At 43.0% G+C, this 22936-nt stretch overlaps 1 protein-coding gene across 1 annotated transcript; it reads right to left on the bottom strand.

Annotated features, from left to right (window-relative positions):
• Positions 1-5670: 5670 nt before the first annotated feature.
• Positions 5671-20321, bottom strand: LOC148504746 (indolethylamine N-methyltransferase-like). Its single transcript, XM_088448525.1, has 3 exons — positions 20032-20321; positions 17697-17904; positions 5671-6422 (listed from the first exon to the last, which is right to left on the bottom strand). Exons 1-3 carry the CDS (start codon positions 20183-20185, stop codon positions 5984-5986), a joined length of 801 nt encoding a protein of 266 aa, XP_088304651.1. The 5' UTR covers positions 20186-20321; the 3' UTR covers positions 5671-5983.
• Between the last annotated feature and the right edge of the window lie 2615 nt (positions 20322-22936).

The following is a 22936-nucleotide window of genomic DNA, read 5'->3' on the forward strand; positions in this document are numbered from 1 at the left end:
AGCATTAGGGACCACCAGAACAGAGAAGCCTTGATGTGGCCTGGCGGATTAAACATATCTTTGCAAATATATGCGAACTGAGAGCTCTGTATTTCTATTATCCTGTAGTATTCAAGTCTCATTGCTGGTCCTTTGCAGAGTGCTGGGGGAACATTTTTACTTTTTTAGTCTAGATTATAGATGCACGCTGCCGCTGAACCCCATGTTCTGGTTTTGGTTTTGGATCTGTATCTCCCTCTGTTTTGAATCTGGATTTGGTTTTACCAAAACCACCCCTTGCGGTTACTTTCCAATTGTTTCCAGTCAATTTTGACCATCTCACAGCTCACAATATTGTTTTCATCCAGTCTATGACCAAAATTTGCACCAAGCTAGCTGGCTGACTAAGCTAAATGGCAGCAGTAGGCAGCACAGACACGTGGCCATTCAACTTCCAACATGGAACATCAGGAAACAAATGTGTTTATTATTCAAGAGGCCTGAGGGAGTTGGAGTATGTATGTAGTTGAAGGCATGGACAGGAAGGGTTGATTGGTAGTACATTTAATTAATTTTTTTGATTCTGAAGCAAATTTATGAGGGAGGAGGGGAGGCATTTACAAAGAATATTTTACTCATTCATATCAGTACTTGCCCCAGAAGAATCCTTAAGTGCTAAGCCTACTGCTGCTGGGAGTGGATTTTCTTCCCAGGAGGGGACCAGGAAGACTACTAATAGTGCTTTCAAAAACAATTGACTGTTAAACAATCCTTTGCAAATATTCCACTTCACTAGAAAAGCATTTCCCAAACTGTACAGGAATATAGAAAAAAACTTAATTAGTGCCCTCCAAAATGCTATTGTACCCACTGTCCACTTAACCACAGATACAGTATGTGGACATGCCAAACAGAGAACATGCAATATTTAAGATTTAAGGTTTAAGTTTTATGTTGTGTCTTTCTTGAGAATCCTTGTGCTCTATATGTCTGCTGCTGCTGGGAGTGGATTTTCATCCCAGAAGGGGACCAGAAAGACTGCTAGTAGTGCTTTAAAAAAACAATTGACTGCTAAACAATCTTTTGCAAAGATTCCACTTCACTAGAAAAGTATTCCCCAAACTGTACAGGTACATTAAAAAAAACTTAATTAGTGCCCTCCAAAATGCCATTGAACCCACAGTCCACTTAACCACATATACAGTATGTGGACAAGCCAAGCAGAGCAAATGCAACACTTAAGATTTAAGGTTTAAGTCTTACGTTGTGTCTTTCTTGAGAATCCTTCAGTGCTATGCCTGCTGCTGTTAGGAGTGGGTTTTTCATCCCAGAAGGGATGAAGAAGTTGTGTCTTTCTTCCCAATGGACACAAATCTGAAGAGATGCAAAGAGCTGTTGGTAATCAAATTGTCAGCTTAAGTGGCATGTGATGCAGCGATGGCTTCTCCTTCAGTTTCGCCAGCAAGTGCATCTGGCGAGAAGAAACGAAACTTTCCCAAAACACCCACTGGTGATGCAGATGAGTCAACGCAACCAAGTTTTGACATCTGGTCAGGTCTAAAAGAATTGCCTACAATTAATGAGACCTCTCCCGTGACCCCATCTGACTCGGTCACCATTCAAAGAATGGTCGAGGACTATTTAAAAAATTTTAATGATAGCATCCAAATAGGCAAGTCAAACAGTCCGTTTGACTACTAATAGGAAATTTGGAGGTCCTTGCACAAACTGGCTTTGCTTTGCTTGAGCTGCCCATCCTCCAGTATGTACTCAAATAGTTTTCGGCACAGTCAGGAACCTTGGCAGTGGTCGGCCTATGAGGCTATTTCCCCAAAATCTAGAAAAAAATGATGTCCATAAAAATAAACTATAAATTCTATGAGAAAGACCTTTACTGCCAATTACGTCCAAAAATTACAGAGGCACCTGTAATGGTGGATTCCAGCGGGGACAAATTAATATTGTGTGAAGATGATATATACACTGATGAGGGTGAGGATTCAGGTGATGATGATGGTGACAACATCTTGCCTCTGTAAAGCCAGTTTGTGCACGTAGAGATCATTGCCAGCAATGTCAGCTGCCCATTGGTAGCTTGTTTTGTGGATGCCCAAACACACCAATCACTTCAAGATTGAGGATATTGTTGATGAAGGTGTTGGTGGTGAAGATGGCAGGTATTTGGGTCTAGCAGAGGAGCTAGCTGATGCTAGACTGCTTGTTGTTATTTTTTAGCCAAACTTTCTGAATTTTGCAAAAACGTTTCTGATGGTTGTGCTGCAGATGACGTAAGAGGGTGGAGGTTCCTAGATGGTTAAGGTCCCTATCTCTGCTAATTTTGGCTTTACAAATGGTACAGATGCCTTCACAACTGTTGTCAGGATTTGGGTTAAAATAATTCCACACCCAAGACGTGGCTTTAATGGTCTTATGCCCAGGCATCACCCATGCCTATAACCCCAGTTTATATTGTTACCCCAGCCTATACCATCACCCCAGATTATATCAGCACCCAAGCCTATATTGTCATCTCATCCTGTGTTGTGTATAAATTACAGCTATGCTCCCTGTTACATTGTCCACTTTAGTGGATGTGAGCTCCATTTTAGTCCATATCACCACACCCCTACACATCTTCTGACCTCGGCTACAGGAGGAGCAGCTGCACTCTGTTATATGTTTGCATACAGGTGACTCGCTCAAATTCAAGTAGAGGGGCCATGGGTAGGGAGTAGGGACCCTATATCAGAGAACACAGTTTTAGCTGCTTTATTCCATTTTTTAAACCATATCCTCTAATTTCACCTTTTGAAAATATGTTTATGTGAATATCAGCTGAGGCGTTTGTGGTGGCATTATGTTTTATATATTATGCACGTTATTTAGCACTTTGTTGTGGTCTTGTAGTTGGTGTGTAGACTAATAATTTATTGGATGATAAACTGAGACAGTGTCACCGTACAATAATAGCGCAGCTAAGTTGCTAATGCACACACACAAAATTTTTTTTTATTTTATTGTGGATTGATATTGATATTATTAATTTAGTTTCACTTTTTTGCACTGGGGAAGAGCACCCCTGAATGAAGCAGCAGCCCCTTGATGTACAACACAGACAGCACCCCTTTTTGATGGACAACAAAGCACCCCTGCCGAGAGTGGACAGACCACAAATATGTGGACAATAAACTGCAGCAGTGTCACCGTACAATATAATAGCGCAGCTACAGTTGCTAAAGCACACACACACACACACACACACACACACACACACACACACACACACACACACACACACACACACACACACACACACACACAAAAAGCACTTTTATTTTTATTTAAACTGGGGAAGAGCACCCCTAATTGACAGAGCACTTCCCCTGGACAACACAGCACCCCTTTATGGACTGCAGCCCTAGCCTGATGGACAGGACAAAAATACAGCAGCAGCCACAGTTAATTGACAGGACAAGTGACACAGCAGCTACAGCACCTACTGAAGGAAGCCCCCCTTTGTGACGGCTGGGCTTGCACTTGGACCCGGAGTGGAGTCGGATGGCAACTGAGGGTTCGTTTGCTGGTACTGGAAAGCAGCCGGTCTTAGGGGGGTATAACTCATAAAGGAAAGGGTACAAACGTAGGCAGATGAAGCTGAGAGATTCAGTCGGTACTCAGAGAACCGGGGTTGGCTGGCCGAATAGCAGGTATCAGGAACTGGGAACGGACAGTAACCGGAGCAGGACCGCACCAAGGCTGAGAGGGTAACTGTAGAAACACACACTGGAGCTATGGAACTTTTAGAAGTATGGGAGCTCAGAGAACTAGCTCACAGCTTACGCTGTGATAGACGTTGCACTGGCAACTAAAGAGCCTCTTGACAGCCCTTTAGTACCCTCAGGTAGTGCAGGATTGGCTGCTAGCCTCCCCAGTCCAGGCTGTAACCTGATTGGCCCGATCAGACATGTGGTCTAAATCCAAGATGGCCGCGCCCAGTGTGTTCACAGCGCGGAAGCGCTGCCAGTTTCAGCCCCTTTCACCTACCTCCAGCTGGAAGCCCTTAGTCTGCGGAGGCTCACAGCACCTAGCGCTGCTCTCCAGGATCCTGCACCCCCACCAGAGGCCCCACGCCAGAGCGCCTGGAGCGATAAGGACCGTGATCTTGGCAGCCTGTGAGCCCTGATCGTGACACCCTTTATATACTGAAGCCTAAGCCCCTTTATGGAAACACAGCAGCAGCCTTCAGGCCAAGACCCCGACTGGACAAACACACTGAGTGACTGACAGTGACTGACTACGTCTGCTAGCTTCTCTCTCTACAGCCGGAGTGAAAATGGTGCAGATTGAGGGGACCTTTATATAATCCAAAACCCGTGAGAATCCGACAGCGGGAGGATGATGTTTTGCCTCGTTTTGAGATACTAGTCAGGCGGGAAAACCCGAGCCAGACTTTGTTCTCGCTTTGGAACTGAAAGTTCGGGTGGGTCTGGTTCTCAGAGAACCAGTCCCGCTCATTTCTAGTCTAGATTAACCCTTCCCTTTGCATGCAGCTGTGGAGGGCCATTAGGTTGATTTGAGCAAACCACCCCATTTTATGTTACAGTTATGAGAGGCAGGGATGGGACCAGCATTTGTTACTGTAGTGCCATTTTGAGGATTTTGGGGTTCCTCCAAGTGAGTTGGCTCTCAATTTAGATACATGTATGTGCTATTATCATGTAGCCTTATAGTATGCAATTGTATGACTCAAAGTGGGTGCTATTTTCATTTGGCGTACGAATCCACCAAAACAGAAAAACCTTGACGTGGCCTTGTGGCTAAAACATATCTTTGCAAATGTATGCAAACTGATATCCCTGTATTTGTATTATCATGCAGTATTCAAGTCTCTTTGCTGGTCCTTTGCAGAGTGCTGGGGGAAAATGTTTCCTTTTTCTTGGCAAATACAGTGACTGCATGCCAGCTGTGCATACAATGGGGATTGTGTACTGCAATAGAAGTGCAACAATTTGTTATTTGTGTAACATGCATGTATTATTAGGAGTCACAGTATACATTTATGTAGCTAGATGACTCTACTGAGCAGTGAGCAATAGTTCTGTGTGTTGATACACCTTAAAAGTTTGAGGATGTATTATAACACTGTGGTATAAGCACTAGAAATGCCAGCAGACCGCCGTGTTTTTTTTTAGTTCTAATTCATTATCATTTTGTGGTTTTGACAAAACCACCCTCAAGTGTTTTGGTTCAGATTTGCTTTTTGGTTCTGTTTTAGATTCCTTTAAAATCGAATAAATCAACTAAAATCATGTAATTTGGACCTGTTTACATGCAATCCAAAACCCATGTTCGGTTTTTAAATCTGAGTTTTGAACCTACAGCAAGCCCGAGCCAGAACTGAGTTCCACTCGGAACCACACAGTGATTGCGACCTGGGACTCCCTATGTTCGGGTGTGTTCGTATTTCAGGAAAACCGAACTGAAGATCTCTAATAAGAACAATAACAAAATAAATGATAGCGAACATAATTTAATATTGTGGTGTATATATATATATATATATATATATATATATACTGTATATATATTTATAAAAATAAGAAAAAATGCAAGTTACACTCGCCAGATTTGTAGAAGAAATATCACTTTACTCAGATATAAAGCATCATGACACCAATTAATAATTCTGTCCTACAATATATATATATATATATATATATATATATATATATATATATATATTACTGTAGGTGCCTGTAAGTATCTGTCATGGAAACTAGATGTCTGAAGTGTTTTAATTCTCTGAAACTTGTTTGTATAATGTAGCTTCTATTCTAATAAAACAATGGGTCACTAACCAAATATATGAGTGATGCACTATTCAATATCTATCTCTGCACATCATGCGTGACAAGTGACGTTATCTCTTGTAATTTTTTTTAATGAATAACTAAAAATTAGAAATGTTTAATGATCACGTTTTACATTTTTTGGAGGGTTCCTCTTAGATATCTCGCACTTTACGTGCAAGCACAAACAAGCTTGAGTCATGGTTACAGAGCTCAAACTGGTCTTTGTCATACTTTCTGGGGATGACCTCCAGATCCAGGATGTCAAATCCTGTCTCAGTAATAGCTTCTCTCATGAACTTCTCGGTCAACACCAGACAGGAGAACCTCTTACCCCCTGATAAGTAAGAGCTGCAGTTAAGGACCTCAGTTATGATCAGATGTCCTCCATCTTTTAGCAAAGAAGATACATTTTTAAGCACATTTCGATAGGTTTCCAGATTACTGCAAGCACACTCCAGACACCCAAGAGACATGACACAATCAACCTTTGGCAGAACCAATGGCTCCAAGGGGTTGCTATTAAGAACATCACAGTTAATGGTTTTCTTTACTGTCTCTTTCAGCTTCTTTCTCTTCTCTGTTATGGATGTTCTGAAAATAAATAACCGTATATGATTTTAGACATAATAAAGAATATTGTTGATCTGAATTAATTAATAGACTAAAGCCCTGATCAGAGTTGCACATAAAGTTTGTCCATCTGATTTTCGCGCATGCAAAATTCATTATTCTCTTTGAACATTGACTCTAAATCAGGCCCAAAGTGTCTGCAATTGTGGCTGCTTTCTGTAATCAGAAATAAATATGGATCTTTGCCCGTATTCAGAGTCTACTACAATTATGCAACTACAACCCCCATCCACTTGTGAAAGTGGGCAACATTATTTGCAGCAGCCCTATCCTTAGTTGCAGCCCAGTTACACCCACTCAGCCACAATTGGAGATCTGACAGATCCGTATGACTGTGAAATGTCCCTATTTGCTCTAAGTTGCACATGCAGGCCCTGATGCATGCCGACTAGAGATGTGCGCTGACCCTTGTTTTGTATTTGGTTTTGAATCTGGATTAATCTTCATGTTTTGGTTTTGGATCTGGGTTTTTTTTTTTAATTGATAAAAAGTTTATAAAAACAGCTAAAATCATTTAATTTTTGCAATACAAATCGCGAAATTAAAATTTTTAATCTGAATTCCAAACTAAGATCAAAACCGTGACTCGGATCTGTCCGGATTCAGAGTTCTGGAGAACCAAACAACACATCTCTAATGCAGAGTTTGCTCAAAATCATGACATCCATCACTGACAGAATTGCACACAACTCTCTGTCAGGCCCTAACAATGTATGTGTAACTTCTTAAATTGTTTAATTTTTATTTTCATGATTGAATATAAATACAGCGATAATAAACTGATATCTATTCTAGTATTAGGACCACATTTTCCTTTACAATATGTGCATACAGTACGCATGTGAGTAGCATCTATTGTTTGCAGGGCCATGTTCCCTGTCTTGTAAGAACATAGAAACACCTATAAGTTAAAACTTAAATACAGAGATGTTTTACATAGTTTAGGCATGTAGGCACACACACTTTGGCACCTAAGTCATACCCAGGGCCTCTCTCAGCGAATAATAGATGGTAAGTGCAGGGCCACAACTAGGGGGGCCAGGGGGGCACGTGCACCCGGCACCAGATTGGAGAGGGGGTGCAGAGAGCATGCCATGCTGCCAAAGTGAGGCCCACATATCATGAACAATGACATACTGACCAGCCAAGCTCCGTCCTCCCTTCCCGGCACATAATCCAGCTCTGTCTCCTTCCAGCCAATAGCAGTGCCCATCCCATTGACTGAGAGCTGCACTCTCCAATCACAGGTAAGAATCCAGGCAGCCAAGTACTAACTAGGGCCGGATGCTGGCAGCCAATCAGGGGGAGAGCTGGTGAGTGTCGGCCAATCAGAATATCAGTTAAATAAAGATTTGGTGGAGGAGGGTGGTTGAGAGATCAAGAAGTATTCATAGAAGAAAACTGCAGAGAGGAATTCCCTGGAGCAGGCAGTGGCTGTGTGTTGTGGCTGCTGTCTGAGTGTGTTATGGCTGAGATAGTTGTGCCAGTGCCTGGGCTAAGTTTGTCTATCCGGGACTAAATGTGCCATGATTGGGATAGTTGTGCCAATGCTGGGCCTTGATGTGCCATGGCTGAAGCTGATTGTGCCATGATTGGGATAATTGTGCCATGGCTGGGGCTGAGTGTGCCATTGCTGGGATAGTTGTTCGAATGTTGGAGCTGAGTGTGCAATGATTAGGATAGTTGGGCCAGTGCTGGGACTGGATGTACCATGGCTGCGTGGTGTCATTAGTCAGTCTCTAGTAGTATAGTCTGCCACTGTGTCTATAGTAACGTGGAGACTGATTTATTCCAGTGGCTATAATTGTCTGCAATACAGAAAGCCTCATACACATACACAAACACAGCACACGCAAAAGCCCCAGGCTTAAGGGGGCAAATGCCCCCTGGCACCCCTCTCTCAGGGGGCCCCCAAGCTGGAGCGCCCCAACCAACTCTCTATGCTTGGGGGCACCAAATTACTACCTTGCCCCGCGTGACAAATATCCTAGTTTCGGTCCTGGTGAGGGTGTAACAAACTAGGAACCTGGACTGATATGGAGACCTACCAGTGTGAATCAGACTCAGGGCCTGATTCAGAGCCGGACGCTCTGACAAGAGCGCTCGCTCGGAATCAGGGCCCTCCTACCTAATATTGGAGCGGCCTCCTGGCCGCTCGCATAGCTGTGGGTGACCACCCATAGCTTATGCGAGCGGCCAAAAAGATGGTCGCGATGGTCAAGACCATCGCGACCATCAGGCATGCGACGAGACCCTGCGGTAGGGTCTCGCTGCCGCAAGTCCACGAGTGCTTTTGGCTCTATCAGAGCCAAAAGCACTCCCACTGACATCACTAGTGATGTCAGTGGGGCCGGCCCCAGACGGTAGGTGTTCCCAAGGGAACGCCTCAGTCTGGGCAGCAACGCCCCCGGCACGCCCACCAAAGGGGGTGTGCTGTCACTCACCATCGACAGCACGCCCCCTTTGGTGCGAGACCCATAGCGACGGCTTGGCCGTCGCTATTCGGGTCTCGCGCATGCGCACGACGGAGCTCCCTCCGTCGTGCGCATGCGCACTAGGGCACCATCGACCCGCTTGCAGGAGCTCAGCGCTCGCAAGCGGGTCTGAATCAGGCCCTCAGTTCAAGGCCTGGATCACTATTACAGGCAAAGACAGATTAAAGAGGATTGCAGGGGGAATGTTCCTGGGTGCCACTCTCTTTAAGGAGGCCTCTTTTTCTCTCCATGTGCCATCTATAATTCCTCCATGCACAATGGCCCTCATTCAGAGCCGTACGCTCTGAGCAGAGCGCACGCTCTGAATGAGGGCCGGGCTCCATTTTCATGGAGCGTCCTCCTGGATGCTCGTATAGCTGTGGGTCACCACCCACAGGCTATACGAGCGTGCTTTGTGATGGCCGCGATGGTCGAGACCATCGCGACCATCGAAATTGCGAGCCGGAGCCTGCGGTTGAGGTTTTCAACCGCAAGCTCCGGAGTGATTTTGGCTAGTGATGTCAGTGGGCCGGCTTCTGACGGGAGGCGTTCCCGTGGGAACGCCCCCGTCAGGGAGACACGCCCCCGACACGCCCACCAAAGGGGGAGTGCTGTCAATCAACATTGACAGCACGCCCCCTTTGATCGGACACAACGAGCGAAGGACTTTCCTTCGCTCGTCGCGTCTGGCGCATGCGCATGACGGAGCTCCCTCCGTCGTGCGCATGCTCAGTCCATAACATCGACCCACTTGCGAGCGGACAGCCGCTCGCGAGTGGGTCTGAATCAGGCCCAATGTCCCTGCAGTCAAGTTAGCTTCCAACCCTTTGTTATCATTACACGTTATTAAAATTAACATAACTTTGTTATTATTGACTTATAGTTTAATAATTCAACTTCATTCGTGTATGTACGCGTGCATGTGTGTGTGTATATATAATTATATATACAGTATATATATATATTTATATAAATACAATTGTGCCCAATTAGAGTGTGGATGATCGCGCCACAAACATGCGCACACATTACGCCATGCGATTCCCCGCGACAGCATACGCTAAGGTGTGTATTGCGATCGCACCATGCATTCCCAAGGGGGTACGGGCACAAACGCAGTGCGTGTATCCGCTCGCGGGAGCATGTCTTGCACTATGCGTGGGCATATCTGTATATATATAAATATATATATATATATATATATATTAGGGGTGTGCACCGGCCACTTTTCGTGTTTTGTGTTTGGATCTGGATCTTTCTTTGTGTTTTGGATATGGATTGGTTTTGCCAAAACCACCCTTCGGTGTTTTGGGTTCTGGGTTTTGAGTTTTGGATCTGTATTTTTTTTAAAAAAAGCATAAAAACAGCTAAAAACACAGAATGTGTTGATTTTTCTGCTCCTATGCTATTATTAACCTCAAAAACCTTAATTTCCACTCATTTCCAGTCTATTCTGATATAATATAATATTCTGATAATAGTGTTTTTATGTCCAAAAGGTTGCACCGAGGTAGCTGGATGACTATGCTAAGCGACACGAGTGGCCGGCACAAACACGTGGCCCATCTAGGAGTGACACTGCAGTGGCAGACAGGATGGCAGTTTGAAAAACTAGGCCCCAAACAGTACATAATGCAAAGAAAAAAAAGAAGTGCAAGATGGAATTGTCCTTGGGCCCTCCCACCCACCCTTATGTTGTATAAACAGGACATGCACACTTTAACAAACCAATCATTTCAGCGCCAGGGTCTGCCACACGACTGTGGCTGAAATGATTGGTTCGTTTGGGACCCAACAAAACAAGCTGGCAATAAATCTGGCCCTGCACAAACTGGCTCTACGGAGGCAAGATGTCATCCTCATCCTCCTCATTCACCGATTCCCCACCCTCTTCAGTGTTGTGTACATCCTCATCCTCACAGAGTATTAATTCGTCCCCACTGGAATCCACCACCACAGGTCCCTCTGTACGTTCTGGAGGCTGGTCTCCCTGGAAGAGTTGATAATTCATTTTTATGAACATCATCTTCTCCACATTTTGTGGAAGCAACCTCCTACGCCTTTCGCTGACAAGGTTCCCGGCTGCACTAAACACTCTTTCGGAGTACACACTGGAGGGGGGGCAACTCAGGTAAAATAGAGCCAGTTTGTACAGGGGCCTCCAAATTGCCTCTTTTTCCTGCCAGTACATGTACGGACTGTCTGACATGAATACTTGGATGATGTCACCAATGTAATCCTTTAACAGACCAACGCACGCTTGTCGCTGCTGCTTTGAGGATGCAGGTGTGGCTACAGCCCACACAATTCACAAAGACAGGAAAAAAAATAATTTTTTATTGTTTGTGGAGCGCACTTTGAGGGTTACACCAGCCTTTAACAGACAGGAGCACGCTTGTCGCTGTTGCATTAAGGATTCAGGTGCGGCTACAGGCCACACATTTCACAAAGACAGAAAAAAAAAGAAGAATTTTTATATTGTTTGTGGAGCGCACTTTGAGGGTTTCACCACCCTTTCACAGACAGATGCACGCTTGTCGCTGCTGCTTTAAGGATGCAGGTGCGGATACAGCCCACACATTCACAAAGACAGAAAAAAAAAGAAGAATTTTTTTATTGTTTGTGGAGCGCACTTTGAGGGTTACACCACCCTTTAACAGACAGACGCACGCTTGTCGCTGCTGCTTTAAGGATGCAGGTGCGGCTACAGGCCACACATTTCACAAAGACAGAAAAAAAAGAAGAATTTTTTTATTGTTTGTGGAGCGCACTTTGAGGGTTACACCACCCTTTAGCAGACAGACGCACGCTTGTCGCTGCTGCTTTAAGGATGCAGGTGCGGCTACAGCCCACACATTTCACAAAGACAGAAAAAAAATAAGAATTTTTTTATTGTTTGTGGAGCGCACTTTGAGGGTTACACCACCCTTTAGCAGACAGACACACACTTGTTGCTGCTGCTTTAAGGATGCAGGTGCGGCTACAGCCCACACATTTCACAAAGACAGAAAAAAAAGAAGAATTTTTTTATTGTTTGTGGAGCACACTTTGAGGGTTACACCACCCTTTAACAGACAGATGCACACTTGTCGCTGATGCTTTAAGGATGCAGGTGCGGCTACAGCCCACACATTTCACAAAGACAGAAAAAAAATGAATTTTTTTATTGTTTGTGGAGCGCACTTTGAGAGTTACACCACCCTTTAACAGACAGAGGCACGCTTGTCGCTGCTGCTTTAAGGATGCAGCTGCGGCTACAGCCCACACATTTCACAAAGACAGAAAAAAAAAGAAGAATTTTTTTATTGTTTGTGGAGCGCACTTTGAGGGTTACACCACCCTTTAACAGACAGACGCACGCTTGTTGCTGCTGCTTTAAGGATGCAGGTGCGGCTACAGCCCACACATTTCACAAAGACAGAAAAAAAAGCAGAATTTTTTTATTGTTTGTGGAGCGCACTTTGAGGGTTACACCACCCTTTAACAGACAGACGCACGCTTGTCGCTGATGCTTTAATGATGCAGGTGCGGCTACAGCCCACACATTTCACAAAAACAGAAAAAAAGAAGAATTTTTTTATTGTTTGTGGAGCACACTTTGAGGGTTACACTACCCTTTAACAGACAGACGCATGCTTGTCGCTGCAGCTTTAATGATGCAGGTGCGGCTACAGCCCACACATTTCACAAAGACAGAAAAAAAAGAAGAATTTTTTTATTGTTTGTGGAGCGCAATTTGAGGGTTACACCACCCTTTAACAGACAGACACACACTTGTCACAGCTGCTTTAAGGATGCAGGTGCGGCTACAGCCCACACATTTCACAAAAACAGAAAAAAAGCAGAATTTTTTTATTGTTTGTGGAGCGCACTTTGAGGGTTACACCACCCTTTAACAGACAGATGCACGCTTGTCGCTGCTGCTTTAAGGATGCAGGTGCGGCTACAGCCCACACATTTCACAAAGACAGAAAAAAAAAGAATTTTTTTGTTTGTGGAGTGCACTTTGAGGGTTACACCACCCTTTAACAGACAGATGCACGCTTGTCACTGCTGCTTTAAGGATGCAGGTGCGGCTACAGCCCACACATTTCACAAAGACAGAAAAAAAAGAAGAATTTTTTTGTTTGTGGAGCGTAACTTTGAGGGTCACACCACCCTTTAACAGACAGACGCACGCTTGTCGCTGCTGCTTTAAGGATGCAGGTGCGGCTACAGCCCACACATTATACAAAGACAGATTAAAAAGAAGAATTTTTTTATTGTTTGTGGAGCGCACTTTGAGGGTTACGCCACCCTTTAACAGACAGACGCATGCTTGTCACTGCTGCTTTAAGGATGCAGGTGCGGCTACAACCCACACATTTCACAAAGACAGAAAAAAAAATAAGAATTTTTTATTGTTTGTGGAGCGCACTTTGAGGGTTACACCACACTTTAACAGACAGATGCTCGCTTGTCGCTGCTGCTTTAAGGATGCAGGTGCGGTTACAGCCCACACATTTCACAAAGACAGAAAAAAAAAGACATTTTTTTTATTGTTTGTGGAGCGCACTTTGAGGGTTACACCACACTTTAACAGACAGATGCTCGCTTGTCGCTGCTGCTTTAAGGATGCAGGTGCGGTTACAGCCCACACATTTCACAAAGACAGAAAAAAAAAGACATTTTTTTTATTGTTTGTGGTGCACACTTTGAGGGTTACACCACCCTTTAACAGACAGACGCATGCATGTCGCTGCTGCTTTAAGGATGCAGGTGCGGCTACAGCCCACACATTTCACAAAGACAGAAAAAAAAAGAAGAATTTTTTTATTGTTTGTGGAGTGCACTTTGAGGGTTACACCACCCTTTAACAGACAGACACATGCTTGTCGCTGCTGCTTTAAGGATGCAGGTGCAGCTACAGCCCACACATTTCACAAATACAGAAAAAAAAATAAGAATTATTTTATTGTTTGTGGAGCGCACTTTGAGGGTTACACCACCCTTTAACAGACAGACACACGCTTGTCGCTGCTGCTTTGAGGACAGTATCATATGCAGTGACAGTAGACTTGTCAGAAATTGGTGGCACATCCTTCAGTCCGGACCAGATGTCCAAACCGGCACTTGACTTATGACACTGGCGCACGCTTGGCGCTGCTACTGTTTTGATGCACGTGCGGCTACATCGCACACAAGTCACAAACACATAAAAAAATTATGCAGGTGGAATCTAGACGGGATATGGAACCGGGGACACACTACCTCCATCAATTGTCTAAATCCTACTGCACTAATGGCGGATACCGGACGCACGTCTAACAGCAACATAGCAGTCAAGACCTCAGTTTTACGTTTTGCTTCAGGATGACTGCTGTCGCACTTCATCCTCCTCGCTAGTGACTGTTGGAGGGTCAATTGTTTAGTAAAAGTAGTGGTGTTCCTACTTCCTCTCTGGGATGATGAACAACTCCCAGCAGCAGCAACAGCACTAGGAGGAAGTGGTTCTTGATCTTTCCCTATTTTATTTTTATTGGAGAAAGTTTGGTCCTCCATTTGTGTTATATTGATATATACGTGCAGCTAAGGCGCACACAAACACAGAAAATATATTTTTTTTGTTTGGAGTCTACTTTGGGGGTTACAGCACCCTTTAACGGTCAAGCCAGCCAGCCCTTTTCTTATGACACAGGTGCACGCTTGGCACTACTTTGTTGATGCACGTGCGGCTACTGCGCACACAATTCACAAACACAGAAAATATTTTTTAATTTTGTTTGGAGTGTACTTTGGGGGTTATAGCACCCTTTAACGGTCAAGCCAGCCGGCCCTTACCTTATGACACAGGCGCATGCTTGGCACTACTTTGTTGATGCACATGCGGCTACTGCGCACACAATTCACAAACACAAAAAAATATATTTTTTTATTTTGTTTGGAGTGCCCTTTGGGAGTTACAGCACCCTTTAGCGGTCAATCCAGCTGGCCCTTTATTTATGGGACACAGGCGCACGCTTGGCACTACTTTGTTGATGCACGTGCGGCTACTGCGCACACAATTCACAAACACAAAAAAATATATTTTTTAATTTTGTTTGGAGTGCCCTTTGGGGGTTACAGCACCCTTTAGCGGTCAATCCAGACGGCCCTTTATTTATGGGACACAGGCGCACGCTTGGCACTACTTTGTTGATGCACGTGCGGCTACTGCGCACACAATTCACAAACACAAAAAAATGTATTTTTTTATTTTGTTTGGAGTGCCCTTTGGGGGTTACAGCACCCTTTAATGGTCAAGCCAGCTGGCCTTTTACTTATGGGACACAGCGCACGCTTGACGCTGCTCCTTTATTGATGCACGTGCAGCCACAGTACACACAATTCACAAACACAGAAAATTTTATTTTTATTTTGTTTGGAGTGTACTTTGGGGGTTACAGCACCCTTTAGCGGTCAATCCAGCCGGCCCTTTATTTATGGGACACAGGCGCACGCTTGGCACTACTTTGTTGATGCACGTGCGGCTACTGCGCACACAATTCACAAACACAAAAAAATATTTTTTTTTATTTTGTTTGGAGTGCCCTTTGGGGGTTACAGCACCCTTTAACGGACAAGCCAGCTGGCCTTTTACTTATGGGACACAGGCGCACGCTTGGCGCTGCTCACTTTGTTGATGCACGTGCAGCCACAGTGCACACAATTTACAAACACAGAAAAAAATATATATATTTTTTGCACTTGGTGGGAGCACCCCTGACGGACAGAGCACCCCCTGGACAACACTACAGCAACCCTTTAGGACTGGGACACTGCACATGACTTTGGAGTGGACACAGCCCCTAAGGACAACTGACTGCACAACACAGTCAAGCCAGCCCCTATGGACTTTGAAGTAGTGGACACAACCCCTATGGACAACAGGAGCACAGTGCAGCACAGCACAACACTACACTGCACTACACTACACTACACAGCCCAGCCAGCCCTAACTCCCACCCTCCCTCTTCACTGTCCACAGCCGAGTGAGAAAATGGCGCCGACACGGGTACCTTATATAGGATCCAAAACCCGCGAGACCCGGAAGGCGGGATGATGACGTTTTGCCTCGATTTCAGATCCGAGTCAGGCGGGAAAAGTCGAGCCTGACTTGGATCGCCCTCGGATCGGGGGGGTTCGGATTTCAGAAATCCGAACCCGCTCTCCCCTAATATATATATATATTTACCTTTTATATGTTTCCAAACCATTTCTGGTTGTCATGGTTACTGCTATGTGTTTGATTCTACTATTAGGTGAATTATTTTAATTCACACATGTTCTAGTTCTGTTCTAAAATGTACATATTATTGTGATGATTATTGTATTTTGCATTATGTTGCCTGTTTATCCATTACCTGTATTGTTATCTTTATGCTAGCAGTGCCATTTTTGTATTTGTGTATTCATTACTATGGTAATATTTGTGTCTCTCACTGATGACACGGTACATGCTGATGTCATCAGCAATCACCACTTTCAGTCCAGCATGGCCTGTCTAGCACACTTTATGCACATTGGGTGGGGGATGTATGTAAGATAAGCTGTCATTGGTATTGTTATATGGCTGAAGATAGTACTTAAAGTACTGAAACGTTCCTTTATTTCCCTGGTGGTCTCTGTGGTTTTTTACAAGGGAGTGCTGCACCTTAGCACCTTAGCTGGCTGCATATATATATATATATATATTCGAATGACCACCATATACATGTTATGTATATACTGAATATATGTCATTTTAGACCATAGGGGCCTGTCTTAAATGCCACAAGCGGATGGTTGCAGCAGGCCCTTAAATGAATCACCAGACCTGATGGGGAGTGCTTGTCCATACCAGTGACCATCAATTTCATGTGACATCACCCTCACATCCTTCACCATCATCTCACAACAATAATCAGTGACAGTGGGTGGTGGAATCTCCATCTATAAGTATTAGCAAACAGAATGGTGGCATGTGGAGATGTCTGAGTGGCATGTAAATGTCCTATGATGCCCCTCTGCAATGTGTGGGTGTGACATATCATGAGCCAGCTCTGAGCACCTGGGATCCACGCTACATCTCTGCATCTAGTAGACCATTCAGGGAGGTGGGCCAAGGAGGAGAAGGCTCTGCTTGTTTCATTTGTGCTGGGTATCACACTTTGTTATGGAAGTTCTGGCCTTACTTCCTACACAAGTGTCATCATTTCCATTACACCCCCACTAGCTTGCGACACTTAGCGCAGAGTTCAACTATTGTTACTACTCTGCACAATTACAAACGTATATGTTGATTATTTCTCATTCACTTATTTTTCTTTAGAGATGAAGAGTAAAAACATTGACAGATGTACTGCACAGTGAAGAGCTAATCCTCGGCATCTTCAACCTTTAGGCACAGACCAACTGTGCATAGTTATAAACCTTCCCCTGTTTAAAACTCACAGAGGCCCCCAAATTAGGATGGACAAGAAAGTTTAGGGACATGGCATTGGCAAAATATTTGCATAGCCGGCAGCCATCAGTTTTGTCCTGAACCTACTTACTTCAAATATTGGGAGGAATGTGAGATATTATAATATATTTATATATACAGTATATATATATATATATATATATATATATATATATATATATATATTTTTTTTTAATATATATATTTTGTAGGCACAAAAATGTATCTGCACCTATCACAGAATTGGGTGCATTAAAATTGCCCACAAATTTGCTTGCATTATAAAATATCTTAATTTACCCTTTTCCTTCCAGGTCACAGACTTTTTGTATTGCATTTGTCCAATCAAATGTCCCTGGCTCATTTCTCAGGCTTCTTTCATAGTATTCTCGATTGCGATCAGTGTAGTCAGCACCGATGATCTCCTCAAAGGCTTCACAAGCTGAGAGGTCCTGGTAAATTGTGGGTCCATGGCCAATGTCAATCAAGATCTTTCCCTTCACACCTCCTGTTTAACAAATAAAAATGACATGACATATGGTTAATTTATATACAGTATGAAGAACCAATAAGCCCCCAACCTGATGAATGGATGGGGCCCCTGAAATATTATATATATTGGTTTGATTTGGGATAAATATTCTCCTATGATAGATTTTGCCTCTTTATCTGACTGAGATTCAGATTTGTGGTTCCTTTTATATAAATTATAGCATTAGGGGTGGTTCTGCAATCAGTCTGCCAGTCAAAATATGAGTGAAGCTGATTGAACAGGAGGCCACCTTGGACTCCACTTGTCCATTTATGATACAAGTATTTAGTCTGTAAGAGCCATATTGGAGTTGATTATATAAAAATGTGAAAAGGAGTTATAGTTCACAAGTATTTCTTAGAGATGTGCGGGTCAGGATGTTTAAAAATTGAACACACCTGAATTTATGAATTTAGGGGTTCCGAGTAGAACTAGGTCAAGGTTCGGATTCACTTTTGTGTCCTGGTTCGAATCGAGTTCCGGTTCGAATCTGTTGCTGATTAGAAACTCGGATTTAAAAACTGAATACGGGTTTTTTTATTCTGACATTTTAGCTGTTTTTATCGATTGTTTTTATTATTTTTATAGATCTTTAAATATTTTTTTAGAGATTTTTATCCGAACCCAAAACCAAAACACAAAGATAAATCTAGATCCAAAATCACAACATGGGGGTCTGCACAGATCTTTAGTATTGCTATACCTTAATGAACAGTATTGTACCTGACTTACTTTCTGAACATGTCTAATATCTGTATAAACCTGTACAGATTTTCATTTAGTGTACTTGGTGTTGTACTAACATGAGTTAGTACAACACCAAGGTTCCAGAAGACTTTGTAACAGTTATGACAGCTTTTATGGTGATGTTGTAATTTGCACCAAACAATGGATGCCATATCGAACCATGAACTAGTGACATTGATGAAGCAAACACAAGATCATAGAAACATAATATAATTCAGTTGTATTTCTTAATAGTAGAATTTCCCTCATATTAAAGTTTATATATATATATATATATATATAGTAATGGATAAGGCTTGGTTGCTGGTGCAGAGATGCAGAGATGGTGGCAATAGACAGAGATTTTAATCCTCTGCTTGACTATTATGTTTAGTTTTGTAGGAGACGTTTCTAGTTAAATAGAACACTACAGCAACATGACACCATCTTAAATGGGTTCTGTTGTGTTATCCCTCTCAGCACATGAACCACAAATACTGTACTACCTTATATAAATAGTGGCTTGCTGTCCCACAAACAGTTCTATAGTTCAGGTCGGTAGAAATATCCCGTAAACGGTATTTTGGCAAAAGTGTAAAAATTGTTGTGGAAAATGCTGCACTGACTTAAAATGTTAATATAATAAATTTTTATAAATCAGCTTATTTAAAACGGCAATAACACTAAATGCAAAATCAGGCTTGCTGGGGTGAGGGCGGCTGGCGTTCTCGGAAACCGGGCATGTCCGCCCCATTTTTCGGGAGTGGCCAGCCCAGAGACTGCGTGGACATACGCAGTCTGCTGGGCTCGCAATCTCGAGTCCATCATCGCGACCAGGGGTTAAAGTGGGCAGGAATGGGGTGGAACTGAGTTCTGTCACCTCTAATGTTAGAAGGAACTAGTTCCACATCCACCAAGTCCCTACACAGAAGTCCCATAGACAGAAAGCCACTCACGGTCTGTGTGTGTGTGTGTGTTTGTGTAAAGAACTGTTTTCATACTTGTTTTGACCTGTCAGACTAGCATGGCGGGGGGTGGGGAGTAGGCTGCGGGAGAGATGAGTTCCACCACTTCTCTAGGACCACTTTATGCCCTGATCGCGACCATTGACCACCGATGGGTGCGATGGTGATCCTAGCACTGCGACCTCCGTCACAGTGCTGGGATCGCAAATGCAGCAGATAGGGTCATACACCTCGTGCTGCATTTGCTTGATTGCAAGGATCGCATTGCAAAGCTGCCTGCATACAGCTTTGCAAATGCGATCCTTGCTGAATCAGTAACATAATCTTCAAAAATTTAGGTTTTGAAAATTTGCTGCTTAGTACAGTAAATACAGCCCCAAGACAGTAACAGATGATAAAACAGTGTACTTACTCAATACAAAAGCTTCATGGAGCTTCTTTAATGCAAAATCTAGAAATCCATCAACCACCAAAATTCCTGATTTTGGATTATAATAGGTATGCAAATATCCTTCTGGATCAAATATATCTTGATATGTATCTTTGTCTGTGAAATCTGTCTCCATTTTCTGTAGGGTTCTCTGTAAAGAAGAAGTAGATACTTGACATATGCCAGTCTGCAAATGTACAAAAGGATTTACAGTATTCGTATATATATTTGTTAGCAAGCTATGAGTTTCACATCAGTAAAATTGTGGCAGCTTCCCAAATTCTTGAGAACAAGTTATGCCTAAATCACAGAGCGATTTGCAATGTAATCAGACCTCTGTACTGGATAAGAGCCACTTTTTGTTAACCATTTACTACTGTAGAAGTCTAGAAATGGAAGCTCTATAAAGTGTAAATACTAGAAAAGCAGAGACGTGAGAGGACCCCCATGTTTTGGTTTTGGATCTGAATTCATCTTCATATTTGGTTTTGCAACACCCTTATGTGTTTTAGTTTTGGTTTTGGATCTGTATTTAAAAAAAAAGAAGCTACAATCATGTAATTTGGACCTGATTACATGCAATGCTAAACCCAAGTTTGATTTTAAAACCAAGTTCCGAGCTGACCGCAAAACCAAACCAGGACTCAGTTCGACATGGAGCCCCAAAGTGGTTCAGAACTCGCACTCGGTTTGACTCAGAACTAGAGATGTGCGCTGACTCCAGTGTTTTGGTTTTGGATCTGGATCTCCCCTGATTTTGGATTTGGATTGGTTTTGCCAAAACCTCACCTCCGTGTTTTGTTTTCGTGTTTTGGTTTGGATCTGGATTTTTTTCTTAAAAAATAAAAAAAACAGCTAAAATCACATAAAATTGGCCTTTTTTTGTTCCTACAGTATTAATAATCTCAATAACATTTATTTTTACTTGTTTCGAGTCAATTTTGACCACCTCACAGCTCACAATATTGTTTTTTTCATCTAGTTAAAGGGCCAAAAGGTTGCATCCAGCTTGCTGGCTCAAAACTGATTGATATAATTATTAATAGAGTTGAGGACTGTGCAAAGATGATGGCTGGGATACCCTTGAGGATTGAAGAATTGATAGTTGATAGTTAGTGCAGCCCCTGGCTGTAAAATTGATAATACATTAATTAAAAAAAACTATTCATTGGTGCAGCCCCAGCTGAATAATTAATAATAATTTAATTAAAAAAGTAAAAAATAATTCATTGGGTGCAGCCCCTGGCTGAATAATTAATAAAAATAAATTCATTGGTTTAGCCCCTGGCTGTAAAACTGATAAAAAATAAATTTAAAAACAAATCATTGGTTCCTAAACCAACCATAACATTAATTTAAAATGTCAGGCAGCAATGCCCCAACCAGCACATAATGGAAAGGAAAAAGGTGCAAGATGGAATAGTCCTTGGGCTCTCCCACCCACCCTTATGTTGTATATGAAACAGGACATTAACAGTTTAACAAACCAATAATTTCAGCAACAAGGACTGCCAATTGTGGCTGAAATGATTGGTGTGTTTGGACCCCCATAAAAAAAGCTGCCAATGTGATATGGACATGGAAATGAAAATTATCCCATACACAAACTGGCTTTGCATTACTAGTTGTCATCATCCTCGTCCTCATCCTCGTCATCCCCATCAGTGTGTGCATCCTCTTCTTCACACAATATTAATTTGCCCCCACTGGAATCCACCATAGGTGCCTCTGTAATTTTTTCATGTAATTGTTGGTAGATGTCTTTCTCATGGAATTTGTAATTCATTTTAAGGAACATCATCTTTTCCACATTTTGAGGAAATAACCTCATATGCCGATCACTGACAAGTTTGCCAGCTGCACTGAAAACTCTTTCGGAGTACACACTGGAGGGTGGGCAGTAATGCAATGCCAGTTTGTGTATGGGACTCCAATATGCCGCTTTTACCTGCCAGTACTGAAAGGGACTGTCTGACATGCCTATTAGGATGTTATCTCTGAAATAGTCCTCCACCATTCTGTGAATGGAGACCGTATCACACATAGTCACGGTATAAGACATGTCACTAGTAAGCAGTTCTCTCAGGCCCGACCAGATGTCATTTGTTGGTGAACAATCTGCATGACCAGCAGGCATTCTGTAAGGAAAATTGAGTATTTTCCTGGCAGCTGCAGAAACTGAAAGAGGAGATGATGGCGTGTCACGTGTGGCTGCAGCTGACAATTTTTTTACCAACATCTCTTTGCACAGTTTTAGATTTCGGTCTGTTGGAAAAAAACTCACAAGGTAGGACTTAAACCTAAGATCCAGAATGGTCGCCTAAATATATTTTTCAGATTTCAATAGATTGACAACTCTTGGATCCTGGTGAAGTGAATCAAGGGCTTTACCCACCAGTCCGACATACTTTGCGCAATCGCTCCATTTCACCTCCTCCTTCAGTTTCTCCATCTGTTTTTGCAAAAGTCTGATGAAGGGAATGACCTGGCTCAAGCTGGCAGTTTCTGAACTAACTTCACGTGTGGCAAGTTCAAAGGGTTTGAGAACCTTGCACAACACGGAAATTATTCTCCACTGCGCTTGAGTAAGGTGTATTCCCCCTCCACGGCCTATGTCATAAGCCATTGTATAGCCCTGGATGGCCTTTTGCTGTTCCTCTATCCCCTGAAGCATATAGAGAGTAGAATTCCACCAAATTACTACCTCTTGCTTCAGCTGATGGAAGGGCAAATTTAACAGTACCTGCTAGTCATGCAATCTTCAACAAGCATTTGCCGAATGTCTAAAACTTCTGGATATTTTACGGGCCACGGAGAGCATCTCCTGCACACCCCTGTCATTTTTTTAAAAATGTTGCACCACCAAATTAATTGTGTGAGCAAAACA

The sequence above is a fragment of the Taudactylus pleione genome, unplaced genomic scaffold (assembly GCF_031769625.1).
Source record: "Taudactylus pleione unplaced genomic scaffold, aTauple2 ptg000457l, whole genome shotgun sequence".
Classification (NCBI taxonomy): Eukaryota; Metazoa; Chordata; class Amphibia; order Anura; family Myobatrachidae; genus Taudactylus; species Taudactylus pleione.